General features: G+C 44.0%; 1 protein-coding gene across 2 annotated transcripts in view; it reads left to right on the top strand.

The window, feature by feature from the left end:
• Nucleotides 1-20,320, top strand: part of LOC146173014 (delta(3,5)-Delta(2,4)-dienoyl-CoA isomerase, mitochondrial) — a 31,777-nt gene that overhangs the window by 537 nt on the left and 10,920 nt on the right. The window contains exons 2-7 of one of the 2 annotated variants that reach the window (XM_084584092.1): nt 67-250; nt 986-1,074; nt 3,734-3,870; nt 12,800-12,913; nt 16,144-16,272; nt 19,002-19,166. In XM_084584092.1, the coding sequence (XP_084440218.1) occupies nt 67-250; nt 986-1,074; nt 3,734-3,870; nt 12,800-12,913; nt 16,144-16,272; nt 19,002-19,166 (818 nt within the window). Of the gene's footprint in view, nt 1-63; nt 251-985; nt 1,075-3,733; nt 3,871-12,799; nt 12,914-16,143; nt 16,273-19,001; nt 19,167-20,320 lie in introns of both variants that reach the window. The other variant, XM_084584090.1, reaches the window with a different exon arrangement.

Genomic DNA, 20,320 nt, shown 5'->3' with positions numbered 1-20,320 from the left:
TCGTTGGCGGCGCATTCGCGATCGGAGTCCCTGAAACGCTCCCGTTTTGTTTCGTCTGTACAGCAGGTCGCACCTTGGTGGTCACGTCAGAAGGTCTGGGTTTCCGCTGGGCATCACGAAGTATGAGTTCTCAACGTTCATCAAGCTACTCGTTCGAAACGTTGCTCGTCTCACAGCCCTCCGAGCACGTCTTTCAGGTCGAGCTGAACAGACCTGACAAACTGAATGCCATGAACGTCGCATTCTGGATGTGAGTATGTGACATTGCAAGCCTCGGCGGCTTTCGTTGATTAATCGCGGTTGCGCCCTGTTATTGCTTCCCATTATTGTCAACAGTGCTCGCCGGAAAAGAAGAACACCCAAAAACTCCTTCGATCCCGTCGTTTTCGCGTGCAGTTTCCTCGGTAGAAATAATGAGCATATGCGAAAATGGGTATGCCTCTTGGTCGCTACCTTCAACAGCTGTTTTGCATTTCGTCGTGTGCAATACACAACATGTGTGGTTCTCTTACTTTTGTGTTTTTCTGTGCTCTTTCTTTTATGGTTCTGTAAAGCTCTCAGGCAACAGCTGGCTCATATTTCACTTTTTAGACACACTATACCATCTGTATACTCGAGCCGCGCATTCTTTTGCTGCTTTTGAACTCTGCCCTCAAGAAGGAAATGGGTTAAAGCACAGCTGTGAAGTGTCCCTGGCCAGTGTTTAAAAAGAGGTTTTTGAAACGACTGTGTAAACACATGAAGTGTGGAGGGGGAAAAAAAGTGTTTTGTGCTCTCTGTTATGTCTAACTCTTTCCAGGTTCCTTTGTTGTCAGTCTTCCTGAGCATTTCAATTTTTCAAAACAACAGTTCTGTTGAGCATCTTTTTTTCTCAACAGCAGGAATTGTTGTTGATTCCCCTAGTCAAGTTTTCCTGAAGCTATCGCTCTAGAGAGTGTATTATTGATCATCAAAAATGTTTTATGCTTGTAATCCTGCCTTTCAGGGAGCTGCCCAAGTGCATGCAACAGCTCCATGAAGACAATAATTGCCGTGTCGTCGTCATCAGTGGTGCCGGGAGGATGTTCACTGCTGGTAGGTGGCAGGGATTGGTGAGATTTACTTGAAATAGATTTATAAACTATTCTTTCACTGAAATGCCTCCCATTCACTGGAGCCTGCAACACTTTATATGTTCGGAAATTGCAGTCATTATCCTTTTGAGCCTATGCTAAGTTGAGTAGTTACTATGAACTGAGCCCAAACTGCAGCATGTCATATAACCGGCTTTCATGTGTTTGTTAACAAACAAAATAATTTGGTGGCTTCCTTCAGCTTCGCATCAATTTTACGATACTGCATGGAAAAAAGAGCAATGAACTGGATGAAGATAAGGCTGCCAAAAGAGTCATATTTCATTTCATTCCTCCCCCCCCCCCCTCCCCCTCCTTTGTTTTTGGGCAAATTGCTTGGGAACTGCCTTATGTACATTTTCAGGCAAATGCAATAAAACAAGATTGATCTTCGCTTTACAGGGCATGTCCCTAATCGACAGTGGTAATTTGGTACAAGCCATGAGACGGTGGAGACAAATTGGCAGCCTGCAGACCATTGACGCACTGCCTTGCATTGTATTTGATGGCTAAATTTGGAAAGTGTAGCAGCACGAGCTTTGATACTAGAGTCAAATAAGGTACTGATACGCTCACTCCAGATGCCGCAGTTATCATTATTCCCTGTTCTACGAAACCAATCCAGTGCCCTTCACCCCCTTGTGAAATTGTGCATATACTTCAGCAGTGATCTTCAATTCAGGGAATTTTTCTGAAACTCAAGAAGTAAAATGTGGCAATAGGGGAGTTCTTATGAAATTACAGGGAAAGGCCGAAAACTGAAGCTGTCCCAAGTTTTTCCTGATAACTGGAGTTTTCACATTTTTAAGCTGATTGGGGTGAAAACAGGCTTAAAAGGGGAATTTTTAGGTATAATAAAAAGAATTTCAGTTACTGCATAGAATGACGTACTGCAGGACAAGCTTGAAGCATCCAAGCCTTCACTGTTATCTTATTCAGCCTGACACACCCACTGCAGAGGAAAACACCTCTCCCACATCTCTCTAACTGACCTGGCCCTGTGCCAGCTGTGGCCCCTACCCCTCAGATACCTCCAAATCTCATTTGCTGTGCCATACCCTGCTATGCTTGCATTCTCTTTGATTCCATTGTGCTACCCTTAAGGCCCATTGGTTACTTAGCCTTAATACTTGTCCTGCCCATGCCCATTTCTTCTTTATTTCAACCAGAATCATTATGAACTCACATTTATTCCCTAACCCATCTTGCTCAGTTTTTGTCTCTTCATGTTGCACCTATGATTTCCCTTCTGTACCTCATTTCATTTCCTCAATTTAAGTTAAACTTTTGTGGTTAGCTTCCATATTTCTGCCTCTTAGGTGAGTACTGCTAAGATGCAGCAGTTATATACTTTCCACTTGAGGGATACTTGATAGTTGGCATTCGGGATCTAAGACTAGTTGACTAATGCACTTCATACCAATATGTCTTATTTCCCTTTCCTGGTCCAGATCTGGGGTCACTACCTGTCCTATGTAGACTTGTTGCTTTGCCACTTCCAGTGACTTGCTGTCTTTTGTAAACTATTGTTGCCTTCTGAGGCTGTTGAGCATTAGTTTAGTCTTCCACATATTGATTTTTAGACACACCGTTCTGCTATGCCTGCCTAGGTAATTGAACATGATTTGCAATTCGTACCCTAGTTACTTGGCAAAGCAATGTCATTAGCAAATTCTTCGTTTTTATTGCGAAAGCAATACTACTCGCACTTTCAAGCCTTCGCGTGACCCGGCCGCAGTTACGTCTGTCCCACGTGACGCTGTGACGTCACACCCCACGTGACACACGGGCTGGCAAGAGCTGCCAACTTGGGTCTCTCGTTTCACATGGGGCGGTTATGTCAGAATCAGCCTGCTAGGACCCTGGCATTCACGTTACCTCTATAGGCCACTAAGGCACGTTCATATGGCTTGGTTATAGCAGGGCTTTACATGTGGGCTGAGGAAGAAGAAAAAGAGAAGAAGAACGTACGGTTACCCTCAGCTAATGCTTTCGCTCAATATTTAGTTCAGCAGCATTGACCCCTTGTAATTTTTCTTTCTTTTAATGTGGTAGCGTTAAAAGCCCCATTCTGTAGAGTCTTTTGTGGGCACAATACAGTCAGTGAAAAATCCAGAGAATGCCTCCGGCGGGTGGTAGTTCTCATGTGACATGGTCATGCACTGATTGGCTGGCAGGATGTGTGGCGCCATGAGACCTTGTGACATGCTCAAGTAGGCAGGAGCTGCCGAGTTGCCAACTTGTATGGGTCCTTTGAGATACAAAGGTTCTATGGCTTGGTTAAGAACGTATGCTGATGAGTATGTATGAGATAATAAATTCACAGATTAAGGGATTAAGGATTAAAACAGTAGCAAAGTGTGTGTAGGCTGCTTATCACTGCTTGCATACTTTTTATCAAGCTGTTTATCAGGCCTGCTTATCAGAGACTGTCTTCAGCAGTTGGTGAGCTGGAACCCTCTGATGTCAGTAAGAGCCAGAAAGAGTATGAGGGTTATATAGAGCACAGCTTCCCTGCTAGCAACTGACGAATGCTGCTCGCTCGTGCTACTCGACTTTTCTGCATGCTGTTTGTCGTCCATTGGGGAGCTTGGCATGCTTACCCTGTGTCTTCTACCCAGGGCTGGACTTGGCAAGCATGGCGAGCACCTTCGCCACAGACTCGTCTGACGGTGAGGAGCTCGACGTAGCAAGGAAAGCTCGCCGTATGCATGCGCTCATCACGAGCTATCAGGAGACCTTCACCTCGCTGGAAAAGGTATGCCCGCAGTCAACTGTCGTTGGGTTCAGTTGTCTCATTTTCAAGAGAAGGCAGAAAAATTTTTAAAGAAAGTTATAAATCTACACTGCCAGTGAGGCGCAAATTTATGCCGAGATATTGATCAGCCGATGCACGGTGATCAAGTTACAGTGATAGGTAGCAATGGGGAAGAGCAGCTATCATAATCTGTAGTACTAGCTCTAGCATGGAGAGAAAGCAGCACAGATTGCAGAACAAGTCTAGTCAGATTGGGGGGAGCAAATCCAGATGGTCTGTTCTATGTGTTTAGCAGGCAGCCAGAGGAGTGTCAGGGATAGAGCGAATTCCATGGGACAGAAAATATGCTTGGAGGCAGTAGAAAATTCACAGCAGTAGAATTTTCAGTGCTGCTGTAGTGAAAAGTGCTTAGTCGGAGTTGCCTTTGCACTGCCACAAACTTAATAATTGGCTGGTGGTGAATTTGTTGTACAAAGTATACAAAACTTTGTACGTGTTCAAAACGAAGAAAAAAAAATCCAAATGGATTTAGCTGGTTCAACCTGGTTTCAGTTGATTTAAGCAGGTCCCAGCTTGTACTCAACTGGCATTAACTGGTTCCAGATGTCTACAAGCCTGAAGTCAGCTGGTCCCAGTTAGGGTCAAGGAGAATCAACGGTTTCTAGTTGGCTTTCAGTTGGGAGTCAGGTTGAACCAGCTGGCAAACCAACTGTAGTTACTGCTGTTGAGTTCAATTGTGTGTTTCATTAATCTGAGCGTAAGGAGTGAAAGCTGTGACAAAAGCAATAAGTTATTAGTTAGAGATTTTGACGGCTCAAAGCTGACAGCCGTCTCAGCAATTTGTCGCTGCTGAGATCGGAGACGCAGATTCTCGGGCGGGTCAAAGTTGAAGATCTCGTCAAGAAACTCTCCCAGAGAAACGCTCGAAAACATTTATAGAAACGTGCAAACATCTTTCACTTGTTTAAAAGTGGAATGAAAAAAGCAGACATATTATACGAATACATGCCCAATTTAAAATTTGAATTTCTATGAAATATTTCATTTATTTCATTTCATTTATTTCATCCTTAAGGGCCCGAGGGCATTACATAAGGAGGGGCTACAGTTGGGGTAAATACAATCTTGATGAATGCAGGCACAGTTAACACAAACACTACAAATTGTAAAAGGCAGGAAAAGTAAAATAAATATAGTGCATCAAGGTATCTATCCGTGGGATCATGCAGAAAAGCAACAAATGCACGTGCGGCGGCAAGTAAAGTTGAAAGCCAATGAATGATTGATGGTAACACAGATGAAATGCTTACACATCTTGGAGATGACTAGCGAGTTTTGTGCGAAATGATTTGCGATCGTCGCATGTAACTATGTCGTTAGGTAGGGCATTCCAGAGAGTAATCGCGTTGGGGAAAAACGAACTGTTCATAGCTGAAGTGCCGCTCCTGATACCTGCTATGGGGAGGCTGTGGCTTAGGCGATTGGATGTTCTGAGCGGTGGTTGCAGCAAAGGGTGTCTGGAAGCAGGGTGGTAAAAGAAGCTGTGCAGTAGGCAAAGACGGGAGATGATGCGGCGCGACTTTAGAGTGGGCAGGGAGATAGAGTGTTTAAGTGCAGTAATGCTGATTTCTTTGGAGTATTCAGAAGTGATGAAGCGGGTTGCACGATTTTGGATGGCTTCGAGTTCGGCGGTGAGGTAGGCTTGAGATGGATGCCAGATTGATGATGCAAATTCTAGTTTGGGACGGACGAAAGTTTGATAAGCCAGTTTTTTCACTTCCGGGGATGCTGATTTGAGGTTTCGCCGTAAATAACCTAGAACACGTGAGGCATCAGAGCATATTGATTGGACGTGATTGATCCAAGATAACGAAGATGAAAGATGCAATCCAAGGTACTTGTAGGATGATGTTTCGGCAACCAGGGCAGCGTTGATGGTGTATGAATGCTGAATTACTGTTCGTTTGCGAGAGAACGACAAGAGTTGGCATTTGTCCAGGTTCAAAGCCATGAGCCAAGTGTCACACCATGTGGCTATTGCATCAATGTCTTTTTGTAGTAGGTGACTATTGGTGAGGTGACGAATGGGACTGTAGATGACACAGTCGTCCGCAAATAGTCTTAGTTTATTATCTATATTAGCTGGGAGATCATTGATGTAAATGAGGAAGAGTAGCGGGGATAAGCCGGCGCCCTGGGGGACACCTGATGTAACGTCAGAAAGGGATGAGCGGTAGCCATTGCTTGATGTGAATTGTCTGCGTCCAAGAAGAAACTGATTGATCCAGGTTATTATGTTGTCAGGGATACCTAGAGAGGGATAAACTTATATTTCCTTGATTGTGTAAACATGTAATATTGCTGCAAAAAAAATTAGGAGGACGCTTAACCTTCACCTTGTAGACGCGAGAGCATAGCTTAAGTGTTTACTCTGTTTAAAGAAAAGTGCATGCACGGGAACAAAAACCCGCATGGGGAGCCGGCAAATAGAAGCCTTTAACGCGGTCCCATAATACAAGCTGGTTATTTATTTTATTTATTTATTTATTGATACTGCAATCCCAGTGTTGGGATTTTAGCAGGGTGGGAATACAAACTATGTAGTTTAACAAAACAGGCAAAAAATAAACAATAATTACAGTGCAAGTTGAAGCTCTTCTGAACAATTAATAATAAAACCAAACATATACAACACAGCAGTGAAATAACAAAAGCAATAAAAAGAAACTAGGTTATATGTTGCGAGAACGTCAGTGATGGCTGCAGCACTTCATTGTTAGTGAGGTTATTCCAATCGGAAATAGTTCGTGGAAGGAATGAGTATTTAAAGCAGTTATTTCGAACGCGAAAAGGAGTTAAAGTTAGCTGGTGTCGTTGTCGGGTTGCGTATCCGGACGAAAAAACAAGCAAATCGGTGAGTTCTGATCTGTAGTGTCCTTTAATTAATTGGTACAGAAATTTAAGTCGTGCACAACAATTTCGCTCAGTTATTGTCAGAAGGCCAGCTTGAATTAAAAGGTGTGTTACTGATGTACGCCGGTAATTATTATATATGTATCGTGCCGCCCTCTTTTGAACTTTCTCTAATTTATTCATGTTAGTTTGCGTGAATGGATCCCAAATGATTGAAGCATAATCTAAGGTAGGCAGAACAATAGATTTGTAAGCAAGCAGGCGTACAGATGGGGTAGACAACCGCAATGCCCGTCTCAAGAAAAAGAGTTTACGGAAAGCGTTACACGTTATGAGATCAACATGTTTATTCCAACTAAGATTGTTACTGACCCAGAGCCCTAGATATTTATATTCTGCCACTTCAGTTAGTGTCATGCCGTTAATACAATAATCGAAGGGTAAGACTTTCTTTTTGTGAGTGATTCTCATTAGTACAGTTTTTTCAAAGTTAATGGACATTTGCCATGCTTCACACCATGCGAAAACTGTTTGTAACGCACTATTAAGTAGTTGTTGATCAGACACATTTCTCACTTCTGTATAAATAACACAGTCATCAGCGTAAAGTCTAATTTTTACAGGAATGTTAACAACAATATCATTAATATATATTAAAAATAGCAGAGGACCAAGAACAGAGCCCTGAGGGACGCCAGAGTTAACTGTAAGCCTGTCAGAAGAATGATGGTTAAAGACAACGAATTGTTCTCTATTTGAAAGGTAGGCTGATATCCATTTTACTAATTGTTTGTTATGAAGTATTGTATCCAGTTTATAAATTAACTTTTCGTGAGTAACCTTATCAAAAGCTTTCGAGAAGTCCATAAATACGGCATCAATCTGCGTTCCATTGTTAACTGACGAGGCGAAATCATGTATAGTTTCTGCTAACTGTGTACAAGTTGAGTAACCCCTCCTGAATCCATGCTGACATTTAGTAAAAAAATTATTAGCTTCAAGAAAGTTTGATATGTGATTGTGAATTATGTGTTCAAGTAGTTTACAAGCAGTTGATGTGAGTGAAATAGGGCGGTAGTTCTTGATTAATCGCTTGTCTCCACTTTTATGAAGCGGTTTCACTCTAGCAGTCCCCCAGTCTCTCGGCACCTGACCCTCATGTAAGGACCTTGTAAATATAACAAATAAGTACTTAGATGTCCATTGTGCATATCTTTTCAAAAAGGCGTTAGGTATGTTCTCTGGTCCAGGTGATTTCTTTATGTCAAGGTTAAGTAACATGTTTAAAATGCCATGCTCACTAACTACAACGTCATCCAGAGGCGGGAGGGAAGCTTCAAATTTCGGAAAAATGTTATTGTCATCATTAAACACGGACTTAAAATGTTTATTGAATTCATTAGATACTGTTTTTGCATCACTGACCAAAACACCTTTGATTTCAAACTCATTATTAACCTTTGACGTTGGGGAGACCAAACGCCAGAATTTCCCGGGAGACTCCGAGATAAATTTGGGTAACGATTCTTCAAAGTAACGCTGTTTGTCAGCGATAGTGTTTTGTTTGAGCTGGGAGCTAAGCAAACTGATCTTTTGTTCTAATTCCGGAGAATTACTAGTTGCTTTTTTCTTTTTCATCCGTTTCAGTTTTCTTTTTAACTGCAATGTCGCCCGAGAAATCCATGGGTTTTTTGTTATCTTTTTAACAATAACCGGCACGTGGCATTCAATGCATTCATGTATCATAGCTTTAAACCGGTCCCAAAGTTCGTGAACACTGTCAGTGCTTTTACAAAATGTATCAAAGTTGAAGGAAAGAACATCGACAATGGAAACATCATCAGCTCGAGAGAAGTTTCTAAAATGCATTTGTGAGCAATTTTTATCAACTGTTAAGCCGGAAAGAGTAAGTAGAACGGCTTGGTGATCAGAGATACCGGGTATGACTACACATTTAGCTGTATCTAAAATTGTGCCAGAAACAAAAAAAAGGTCTAGTGTGGATTTTGAACTCCCTTGTATTCGGGTCGGCTGCTCTACAGTTTGTGTCAAGTCATATGAGAACGCTATATCAAGCATGGCCTCACTTGATTCATCGCTATAGGTTTTGATTGCGAAATTTGGCCAGTCAATGTCCGGTAAGTTGAAATCGCCTGCTAAAATAATTCGATCATTTGGCTTAATAAATGTTCTCATATAATCTGCTAGATTATTTAAAACACTGACAGGTGATCCAGGGGGCCTATACAAAGATCCAACAATGTACCGGACATTGTTGTGGTAAGCCTTACAGAAAATGCATTCGATATTAGGCACTCCAGGCATGCTCACTATATTTAAATAATTTTTGAAGATTATGGCGACTCCTCCTCCTTTGCTACCACGGTCTTTTCTAAGTACACTGTAGCCAGCTGGTGCGAATTCACTATCGTAAATGGTTTCGTTTAACCATGTCTCAGTTAAAACCGCGATATCTGGATCTTCGCAAAGTAAAATTCCTTCTAACTCACTAACTTTATTTAATATGCTTCTGCAGTTTACATTCAATATTTTTAGCGATTTGGGAACGGGCTTTTGCTGTCAGTTGTTTTTGCTGTTTAGCTTGAAACGGGCATGTTTCACTTCATCCCAGCCATACATTATACTGTCAACGGACAATTTATTATACACCAATTTCACCTTGGCTCCATTTTTCTTTTCCTGGGCGGCACTCTTCCACAGGTGCTTTCGGATTTCCCGCATTCTGGTAGAAAAGTCTTCAGAAATTGAGATTGAGGATCCCTTTAGCTTGTAGGCGGACTTTAATGCTGATGCTTTTTCTCGGTAATCTATAAACTTCACTATCACAGGACGTTCCTTATCTCCATTTTTCCGACCAAGTCGATGACACCTATCAATGCCAGAGACAGTTAACCCTAATTTGTCTTGAAACACCTCAGTAATCAGTTTACTTTCAAGTTCAGCTGCTGTTTCTTCGTCTTCCCCAACTAATCCGTATATAACTAAATTGTTTCTGCGACTCCTATTTTCCAAGTCATCGACTTTGGAGAGTAGTGCCGATAACTGTTTATCAACTTTCTCGACAGTGTCCTCTATTAGACTCACACGGCTGTTCAAAGCGTTCAAATCTGTCAGCTGTTTTTCCAAACCTTCTATGCGTTCGGTCAGAGCTGAAATGTTCCGCTCAATATCGGTTTGAGAACTACGTAAGGCTTCCATAGCAGCGGTCAACTTTCCCTGGCCGTCCAGTAATTCTAAAAGCATTTCTTTTTCAGTAGGGCCCGGATATGCCTCAACATCTCCACACGCCAACAGGTCTCTCGATATAGAAATGACATAACTGAAGACATTCATCAAAGGTAGCGGGCAGGGCAGCAGCACTAAGAAGCGGTTATCGCTTCGATAGCATTTAGTAGATAAGTATCGACTAACCTGCAGCACGAAACAGAATGGGTTCCTTAGCATGTTGCCGCTGAGGCTGCTGCCGTGCCCACTGATGAGGCTCGATGTGGTCTGTCCTTTTATAGCGGGGAAGCAGGTCATGTGGATCGACGTAACCGCTGTTGGCATTGACGTGGCGATGATAGTTGGCGCTGTCGGATCTTCCACGAAGCAAATGTTACCGATACGTGTCGATGATATCGGATACGCCCCCAGGCTTTCACTGTGACTTGGCGTAGCGCTGAAACAACTGCATGACGATAATTCAGCTTGCAGCAGAACCGCAACAACCTGCAGCACAAAACAGAATGGGTTCCTTAGCATGTTGCCGCTGAGGCTGCTGCCGTGCCCACTGATGAGGCTCGATGTGGTCTGTCCTTTTATAGCGGGGAAACAGGCCATGTGGATCGACGTAACCGCTGTTGGCATTGACGTGGCGATGATAGTTGGCGCTGTCGGATCTTCCACGAGGCAAATGTTACCGATACGTGTCGATGATATCGGATACGCCCCCAGGCTTTCACTGTGACTTGGCGTAGCGCTGAAACAACTGCATGACGATAATTCAGCTTGCAGCAGAACCGCAACAACCTGCAGCACGAAACAGAATGGGTTCCTTAGCATGTTGCCGCTGAGGCTGCTGCCGTGCCGTGCTGCCGTATACTTAGTGGCACGAGCAAAAGCACATTATTTTTCCGTCAGGACGTTGCGTGTCCGGTCATTTCCCAGAACAGCTGCAGATGAGTCTAGATGCCAGTCTGCGTGCTGTGTAGGATAGTATATGCTCAGGTTGACGTTCATAAACAGTCCGCAGATTTTTCGCGTAAATATGGCGTATATTCTCTGTTGAAAGTTCTAAAGCATCATCATCATCATCAGCCTGATTATACCCACTGCAGGGCGAAGGCCTCTCCCATATTTCTCCACTTAACCCGGTTCTGTGCTAGCTGCATCCACTTGACCCCTGCGAACTTCTTAATCTCATCCGCCCACCTAACTTTCTGCCGCCCCCTGCTACGTTTTCCTTCCCTTGGAATCCAGTTTGTTACCCTCAGCGACCATCGGTTATCCTCTCTTCGCACTACATGTCCTGCCCATGTCCATTTCTTCTTCTTAATTTCCACTAGAATGTCGGTAACTTGAGTTATTTCTCTGACCCACTCTGCACGCTTTCTATCTCTTAATGTTACCCCTGCAATTTTTCGTTCCATAGCCCTCTGGGTTGTCCTCAACTTAAGTAGAACTCTCTTGGTTAGCCTCCACGTTTCAGCCCCATAGGTGAGTACAGGCAAGATGCAACTGTTGTATACTTTCCTTTTGAGCGATACCGGTAAGCTGCTAGTCATAATCTGCGAGTGCTTGCCAAATGCGCTCCATCCCAATCTTATTCTTCTTGTTATTTCCTTTTCATGGTCCGGATCTGCGGTTACTGCCTGTCCTAAGTAGACATATTCGCCTACTACTTCCAGTATTTCGCTACCTAATGTAAACTGCTGTTCCTTCCCGAGGCTGTTGAACATTACCTTAGTCTTCTGCATATTGATTTTCAAGCCTACCTTTCTACTTTTACTGTCTAGGTCATCAATCATTATTTGCAGTTCATCCCCCGAGTTGCTTAGCATGCTTAGTTCTAAAGCATGTCGAGTCCTAAACATAACAACAGAGAGCAGCGTAGATTGTGGGGAATTATAGGGGCCCTCTTAATGTTCTTGAACCGAGCCCTCGTCATTGTTAATCTGCCCCTGGCTGGGATCACTTCCATGGTTATTTCCGGATTCTTGACTGTCTTACTCCAGTGACACACAGAGAAGCCAGCTTACAGTCGCCGCATTTTTGCTCATACTGCGTCCCCTGGCTCGCTCGTGTGCAAGCGCATGGTTGTAGGTTGTATTTGCAAACTGGTTCACCACCATGCCCCCTAAGGCACTGCAAAGAGGTCACCGCGTTTTTCCTCGTGAAGTCATTTTTCCGAGGGTACAGATGCCTCGTATGTTGGATCGTTGGCTTTTTTTGATGCTTTGCTTCTTTGCACCTAGACCCTGCAGGGAAGCAACTATGGCGAGTTAGCGCCACTGATCTGTTTTTCATGTCACAAGCACTCGTTAGCACGTGTCCGGTTGATCGCAAAACGATTGTGTGTCCACAGTTTGTCGTAATTTCAAACATAGTAACAAGGAAATCGTGTTACCCGGGAACATATTAACCAGAAGCGAAATAGTATAGCTCTGTAGAAGATGTTTACTGCCCGCGATTTTTTGTGTATGAAACAAGAAAACATATGAGCCAAGAGCGTATCAGTGAGGTTCTACTGTATTTCACCTGCAACAGTCTTCTCACTTAATTGAGAAGCTATGTTGTAATAAAGAACCTACTCTTTTGTTGTGAAATGGCAGTTGTCTTAGCTGATGATGAAGGTGATGGCATCAGCATTACCTCACCCATTACCTCACCCATTACCTCACCATGCTCTGCTGTCACTGTTTCTTAATGCCCTGTCTCCTACCTGTCTCTGCGCAGTTTATCGCATCTTTTTGTGACCTGAATTGGCTCCTCCCTGTTTCTTAATGTGTTCCAGTGCAGCAAGCCAGTGATCGCAGCCATCCACAATGGCTGCATTGGAGGTGGCGTGGACATGGTCACGGCTTGCGACATTCGCTACTGCACAACCGATGCCTATTTCCAAGTCAAGGTGTGTTTCCAAATCTTTGCTGTTATCGGGCTAAAAACTCCTTGTGCTTTGGGGTCAGAAGACCGAGCCGACTTGCTCCGAGATGAAAAAAAAGCAAACATAAAAACAAAATGCTTTTCTTATACTGTTAGCTCAGCAACTTGCAGCGCTTTCCATAGTCCCTGCTGCACGTTAGGTGACTTTGTGCTACCCAGTATTGCATAAAAGCTTTTGTCTGCTTTATATCTATGCTCGCCTGTGTTACTGCAGCCTCCGTACCTTCAGCACCTAACATATAAAGTTTGTATTTAAAGGGACACTGAAGGTGAATACAGTAGAAGCCCTGCTGTTAAGTTGTTTTGCGAGACCGCAGTAGAACGAAAATTTGCCAGCCGGAGGCCACGCCCCTGCTTAGATTTTGCACGTGTAGTGCGGGCAGCATCCTTCTGTGAAAATTTGCACGGCTGTGTAGTTCACAAGATTGTTCACATACACAGAAAGTCCTAAGTGAACCACGATGACTCTTACAAAACAGCCAACAGAGGGGTGGCAGCCAAAAAGATGAGGGAAAGAGCGCACAAACTTTGGGAATGCATGCATATTCTTGCTTGGTTTTTGTGGAAGCTGCTTTCATCTTTTACGATCCTTGCTTGTTGTAGTGTAATACCTAACTACATTTTTAAGGGGACAGGTAAGCAAAAAAATCTAAAAAAGATTAATTTTTCATGTCTTTCTTAGCATTAAACTACATTCTTTCCTGCGTCCTTTCATGTATCGCACTTCATCCTGTGAAATTTGCATCGAACTGAAAAAGCGTTCTGAAAGCAAAGTGGTCAACGGCGCACCCACGTTCACAGACTATGTTTTCTGTGCTTTTTTCCAATAAAAATTAAAATAAGCAGTGGAGTTTTCTCACATTAGCTAAAAGAAGAAAGCCCTCTAGCAACAATCCAATTGTTCCCATCTTGTTCCAATCCAATCTTGGGATTAAAGGTTTTGGTTACTTTAAACTCTGTTTTCTCGAAACAACATTTTTTGTTATGTCAGTACCATTCTTTTCGAAACTACAATCGATATCAAGTTTATTTTTTCTGTGCGTAGAGTATACATATGTGGCAATTTACTGTACCAATATTACAGGCATTCGAAAAATGCTATTTAGGTCATATATAATAAAAACATATACAAAATTTGGTCAAAAAAATGTGTAGGAAGTAAAAAACTGACTGATAATTTGCTTTCTCATATACCAAAATAACTTTGGTGCTAGCTAGAGGATAAAATGCTGAATAAAACAATACAAATATCTTGTCGCATATTAGCTGAGAAAAGTGTACCACACTATGCCCCTAAAATACATGAGAAAGATAGGGCTTATCGTGCCCCCTTAAACTACTGGCAACGAGACAGATGTGAATGACAAACATGCGGCCCTGCCGTGACACTCAAGTGTTTAAGATTGTCAGGGCACTTGACTACTGATCCTGAGGCCGCGGTTTCGATTCTGGTCACAGCAGCTGCATTTTGACGGAGGCAAAACACAAGGCGTCCTTGTACTGTGCAGCTTCGTAACACATTAAAGAATGCCAGGTGATTGAAATATCTGGAGCCCTGCAATGTCCCTTATAGCCAGTGTTGCTTTGGAACTCAAGCCCATAAACCTATCAAAAAATGGCTCAAAGCCAACTTGCACAACTACATTGCATAGAGCACTGTCAGCACTCGTTTGTCATAGCATAGGTTCATTTTTATGCCTTTGGTCATTTTTGCTTGTGCCGTGCCAGCAGTTATATAAACTACATAAACCGCTGCCAGTAAAAGTGCTCAGTCCCACGCAGTATACAACACTGGTCCAATACTGGCACCGGGGGGCTAATGTTAGGCCCTACATTGAACTAATATAGCACCAATGTTGGACCAATATCCAGTGCTGCCTGGAGACATGAACTGTATCGCCACTTTCCGCCTGTCCTAGACGTCGCTGGGCCTAGCTGATTTCACATCGAAGCGGCCGCGGACCGTTCTTCGGAATGAGCTAACGCTGTAATAAACGTTGGGCTTTCACGCTGCTTTACTGGGAAGCCTATCGCATAAAAAATACATTCTTGATTCGCTAGACGCCTTCAGCAGCGGAGCTAGCAGACGCCAGGAGAGTCGCACCGGGCAGCAGCAGCAAAGTGGATGTAGAAATAAAAACTCACTTGTATCGCTGTAAACACTCTACCAGCACCTCAGTATTCGTCAAACGATCCTCCCAATTTATTCGTTATTCATGGTCCTTTGTACGCAGTTGTTATGCACGTGAATAAACAGGGATCCGCGATATATTACCGATAGCGGAGTCTATCGGAGCCGATCGCGGCGGCCACGGCTTTGCATGCCCCGATCGCCTTGACAGTGCCAGATGGCGCACATGCTTGGGCGGTGTAAAGACGGCGCCACTCAGTCCTGCCGTGTCAGGACTAATCAGCATGTGAGCAGGCGAGAGCATGGGCAGCTTCAGCACGGTAGCAGGTCACGGTGGCTGACGTCTGTTCGGGCTATGGTTTTATTTTATCTTTACTCTAAAACTCTTTTTTTTTTTTCCGGACGCCAGCTTCGAGCTCGCAGCACCGGCAAAGCGGGCTGAGAGAGCAGCATCTTCACAGTAATCAGTCCCTTTGTTCAACATGTCCAACTAGCTGATATTTCCTGCACGCCAACTGTGAAGCTTTCGTGGCTTGCTGTTGGTTCCTGCTTTTTCATTTGAGTTGCTGGCTAGCGGGTCGAAATCAAAGTGCTCGGCAATGTCAGTAGCATCCGTGCCTTCGGGCGAAACAACGTCGAACTAATTATGCCACACTGAAACACTGCTCGATGATGATATTTTCTTGCACGTGCAATCGCAAGCAGACGAAAAACGCTACCCGTGTGCATAATTAGATTGTGTGTGTGCGTGTCACGAGTCTTGCCAGCAGGAGGCACTCGTGTGGCGCGCTCGCATCTTTGACGTCATCGCACGCTCGGGCTCGGAAAGCTCGAAACCGAAACTGGTCCTGGTAAATGCCCTGATAATATATAATTGAAGCGGGTTGGGGCTTTTTGGGTCGCCGTCCCTCTGTTTTGGACCATCGTGGATTGTTTAAAGCAAAAATTCCGAAACAGAAAATGTACGTGTCTATACTCCTTTAAAAGCAGCTGGACAGCTGAACAAGGTTTGCTGACTGACTTTGTTGAACAAGGTTGCTGACTGACTGACTTGTGCTCTTCAGGAGGTTGACCTTGGCTTGGCTGCAGACGTGGGGACGTTGCAGAGGCTACCACGTGTCATTGGCAATGCCAGCCTGGTCAATGAACTCGTCTTCACTGCACGCAAGATGGAAGCTGCAGAAGCCCATCAGGTTTGTGATTTCGTTCTAGGACTTATTGTCCTGGACACATCATTTTTCTGAAATTATTCTTTTTCATCATCATCATCATCATCATTGGCCTACGTGCATCTGTGCATCCATTGCAGGGCAAAGGCCTCTCCAGTATCCCCCTAATTAACCTTGTCCTGTATCAGCTGCAGGTGCTTTATCACCTCAAAACTTCTTTATCTCAAGATTGATGCTCGTTCGGAAGTTGGTTAATCATGACTTCAATAACAGCGCAGGTAGAAAGAAGGGATGGGAAGGCACAAGAGAATAGAGTGCTGACTTCCAACTGTTATATACACCAGCAAGTGTGAAATGATGGAAAGGGAAAGGAAAACGACACTCGTCATGATGCCACAGCATAGCACCAGGAGCCCAATCTCATCCATCTAAATATCTGAGTTCCTTCTGGCTCAAAAAGACCGATGGCATGCTCACAATTATTTCCCGCACGCGCAATCTTCACCGTCTCGATAATTTCTCTAACTCCCCGATCCTGATGTTTACTTTCAATTGTGCATTGATTAAAAGCTGGTACGCATTGCTTTTTGCGATGCTCATGCTCACATTTATTGTCGCAATTACGGCAGTGCAGGCTGAGCTGACCCTGCTTCCCTTCTTTTACGTTGTTATTGTGCGTGTGCGAGGGTTAAGTGTGTGAGCGTGCCATCTGTCTTTTTGAGCCAGAAGGAACTCAGATTTTTAGATGGATAAGATTGGGCTCCTGGTGCTATGCTGTGGCATCATGGCGAGTGTCGTTCCCTTTCCCTTTCTATAATTTCACACTTGCTGGTCTATATACATATACATGGCATGCTTGGTGAAATAAACAGTTGGAAGTCAGCGCTCTATTCTCTTGTGCCTTCTCGTCCCTTCTTTCTGCCTGCGCTGTTATTGAAGTCATTCTTAATCTCATCCACCCACTTAACCTACGCTTTCCTTTCCTCGGAATCCACCCTGTCACCCTTGTCGGTGACCCCCGCTTATCCTCCCTTCGTATTACATGTCCTGCCAATGCCCATTTCTTCTCCCTGATTTTGACTAAAATGTCATTATTAACCCCTGCTTGTTCCTTGACCCACTCTTCTCGCTTCCTTTCTCTTAAAGCTGCACCTATTGTTTCTTTCCATCGCTCGCTAAGCTAACCACGAATTTAGTTTTTCGTTTGCTGCAATGAAACTCTGTGACACCGAATCTGGTAAAATTGGCCTACTTCATGAAGCCAAGCTCACAGCCTTCCTGCACCATGATGCAGAGCGCAAGCATTGTATTTTTTAAATGGGATGGCACATGTGGGCCGCCAATTAGTAGTTGCGATTTTGTGGCCTTAGTGTGTAACTTAACACATGGTTCAGCACAAGTAGTCTATATCATACCACATAACTGTATGAAGATGAATTATTATGGATTTTTATAAAAATGCAGTCTTCTTATATAGACGACCTTAAATTCTGGCTTTGTTCAAAGGCCGTGGCTTGCTTTATGTTTGCTAGAATTAAGCAAAAAAAAAGTGGGATAGTTGGTTAACATGAGCTCTGAATGATGTAACAGTCACTATTGTGAAAACCAGTGAGGGGGAAAGGTTGTTCTGTTCATCTAAATCCACTTCATGTTTGATGCCTTAAAGGAATATAGCCAGCAAATTTTAACTTATGCGCTGTTTTCTTTGCAGTAATGCATTAGACATTAGTATATACATGGACCATCATGTGTTATACACCTATGACTGCTAAAATATTTCTAATTGAACTTCTCTCACCTGTTTCTATTTCAGTTTCAACAGCTCAGTGATGGCTTTGGTGTCAAAGGTCAGTATGGGTCGTATGAGGTATGGAAAAGGACTGCGATATAATCCCTGCTTTGTCATTTCGATTCACTACAGCGTTTAAGTCGACCTGTCTCAAATGCCGAAATCGCAACAAGGGAAGAAGCAGGGATTATAGTCCAGTTTTCTTCGTGCCTGACATGCCTTATTCTGACCTTTCACATCACTCTATCGCTTGGCTATTGAAGTGGGGGCCAGGGGAAATGAGAGGAGAAAAACTACAAATTATTTGGCAGTGATTGCCACGGGGTGGTCAATGTACAGCAATGTGTCGCGCATCATAACAAGTAAAGAAACTCGCAACTGAAATTTTCTGCGTATTTCAGGAACAGCAAATAGGTGCCTGTACTAACCCATTTTGTAAGGCAGAGTTTTTCAAGCACATTGTGGATTTTGTGGAGGGAGACAGCACTTATGAAAGTGCTCGTCTGATTGCTTCTTGCAGCACGTCAAGGTGCAAACAGAGAAGCAAGATGAACGCAGCACTTCCTTCGCAACATCACATCACGTTTCCTTCCATGTCTGTCCATGTCGTAATGCTCTGCAGTAACCCTAATAATGTGAAACAAACTAGCCTAGCCTGAGTAATCCATGTCTGAATTCTGCATCAGACTTTTTTTTTTTTTTTTTTTTTTGTCTGAATTTCTTGTTAAATAACCTCCCAAGCAGCACAACTCATTGGCCCAGTATTGATACTGTGTTGACAATGTCTGGTCCAACATAGGATCAGTGCTTTGCCAACATATTGCCAATAATGGGCCAGTGCTTTGTGCCACCTGTCTTTTTTTTTTTTCTCTTGGTGATCATTGTCCAAATTTTCAGTTATGTATGAATTACTATTTTCTGATTTTTCTGAGTGTTCTTGGTTGTGTGGTGTAATTTATGCCAGGCTGGCCTGGTGAGTCGTGTGTTTCCTGACAAAGACCAGATGATGGCTGCCGCCCTGGATGTAGCCAGGCAAATCGCCTCCAAGAGTCCAGTGGCCATCCAGGGCAGTAAGGTGCACCTCGTCTACTCGCGAGACCACAGCGTCGAGGAGGGCCTCCGTTACATGGTAACAATGTCACACCTGCTTGTGATTAGGTGCTTCACACTGGTAACAGTATCACTCCTGCCAGTGAGTAAGTGCTTCACACTGGTAGCGTTGTGTAATTGCCACCCCATTGTCATGGAGTGGAGGAAAGGAAATGGAATTGCTGGTATGGTAATGAATATGATTATTATGATAAGACTGTGCAGTATCAGTTTTAGGAAGGAAAAAAAAAAAGCATTTTCTTAAGCCTGGCAGCATAAGAAAATCAGGCACTTTTTCTTTTCTTTCTTTATATATATATATATATTGCCGCATAGAAGACGACGCCAAAGATGATGGCTGGCCCCACAAGCGCGAGCCTGGAAGAGAAGGAAGTTGGAGCGCAAGACTCGTCCAGGTTGATTATTAAACCCGTCCTATCTTTGGGTCCTCCTTGGCGTTCTATCGAGACGCGACACTGGTGGAGCGCGCTGGGGTATGCATAAGACTCCTTCCGGCAGTCCACAGCGAATCCCAGACATCGACACGCCTGTACATCGCGCTAGCCGCCGCCTTCTAGGCCTAGCCCCGGAGTACAACTATCTTCCAAGCGACTCTTCAAAAGACCAAGTCCATCAAGTCTCCCAAGCCATGGCACATCCCAACCCTACGCCGGTGACTCTTCAGAACACCAAGGTGCCAGAGTGCTTTCGCGGGGAAGCATTTGAAGATGTCGAGGACTGGCTTGACCAGTTTGAGCGAGTGGCCAAGATTAATCAGTGGAGCGCAGATCACAAACTTTGTAATGTTTATTTTGCCCTCCAGGATAATGCTAGAACGTGGTTTGAAAACCACGAGGCCAGCTTATCCACATGGAATGACTTCCGCCGCCAGCTCGTAGACACCTTTGCGAGAACTGATCGACGCGACAATGCGCTGCGCCTGCTTGAAGTGCGTGTCCAGAAGCCGAATGAGAGCGTGGCCATGTTTGCGGAAGACATGGCTCGCCTTTTTCGCCGTGCCGACCCTGATATGAGTGAGCCGAAGAAGTTACGGCATCTCATGCACGGTGTCAAAGAACAGGTGTTTGCCGGCTTAGTACGCAACCCACCTAAAACCGTGAGTGAGTTCATTAAGGACGCTACGGCTATAGAGCGAGCCCTCCAAGATCGGTGCCGCCAGTACAACCGACCAGC

The sequence above is a fragment of the Amblyomma maculatum genome, chromosome 11 (assembly GCF_055883805.1).
Source record: "Amblyomma maculatum isolate TAMU_Amacu chromosome 11, ASM5588380v1, whole genome shotgun sequence".
Lineage (NCBI taxonomy): Eukaryota > Metazoa > Arthropoda > Arachnida > Ixodida > Ixodidae > Amblyomma > Amblyomma maculatum.
This window is presented reverse-complemented; position numbering and strand designations above follow the sequence as displayed.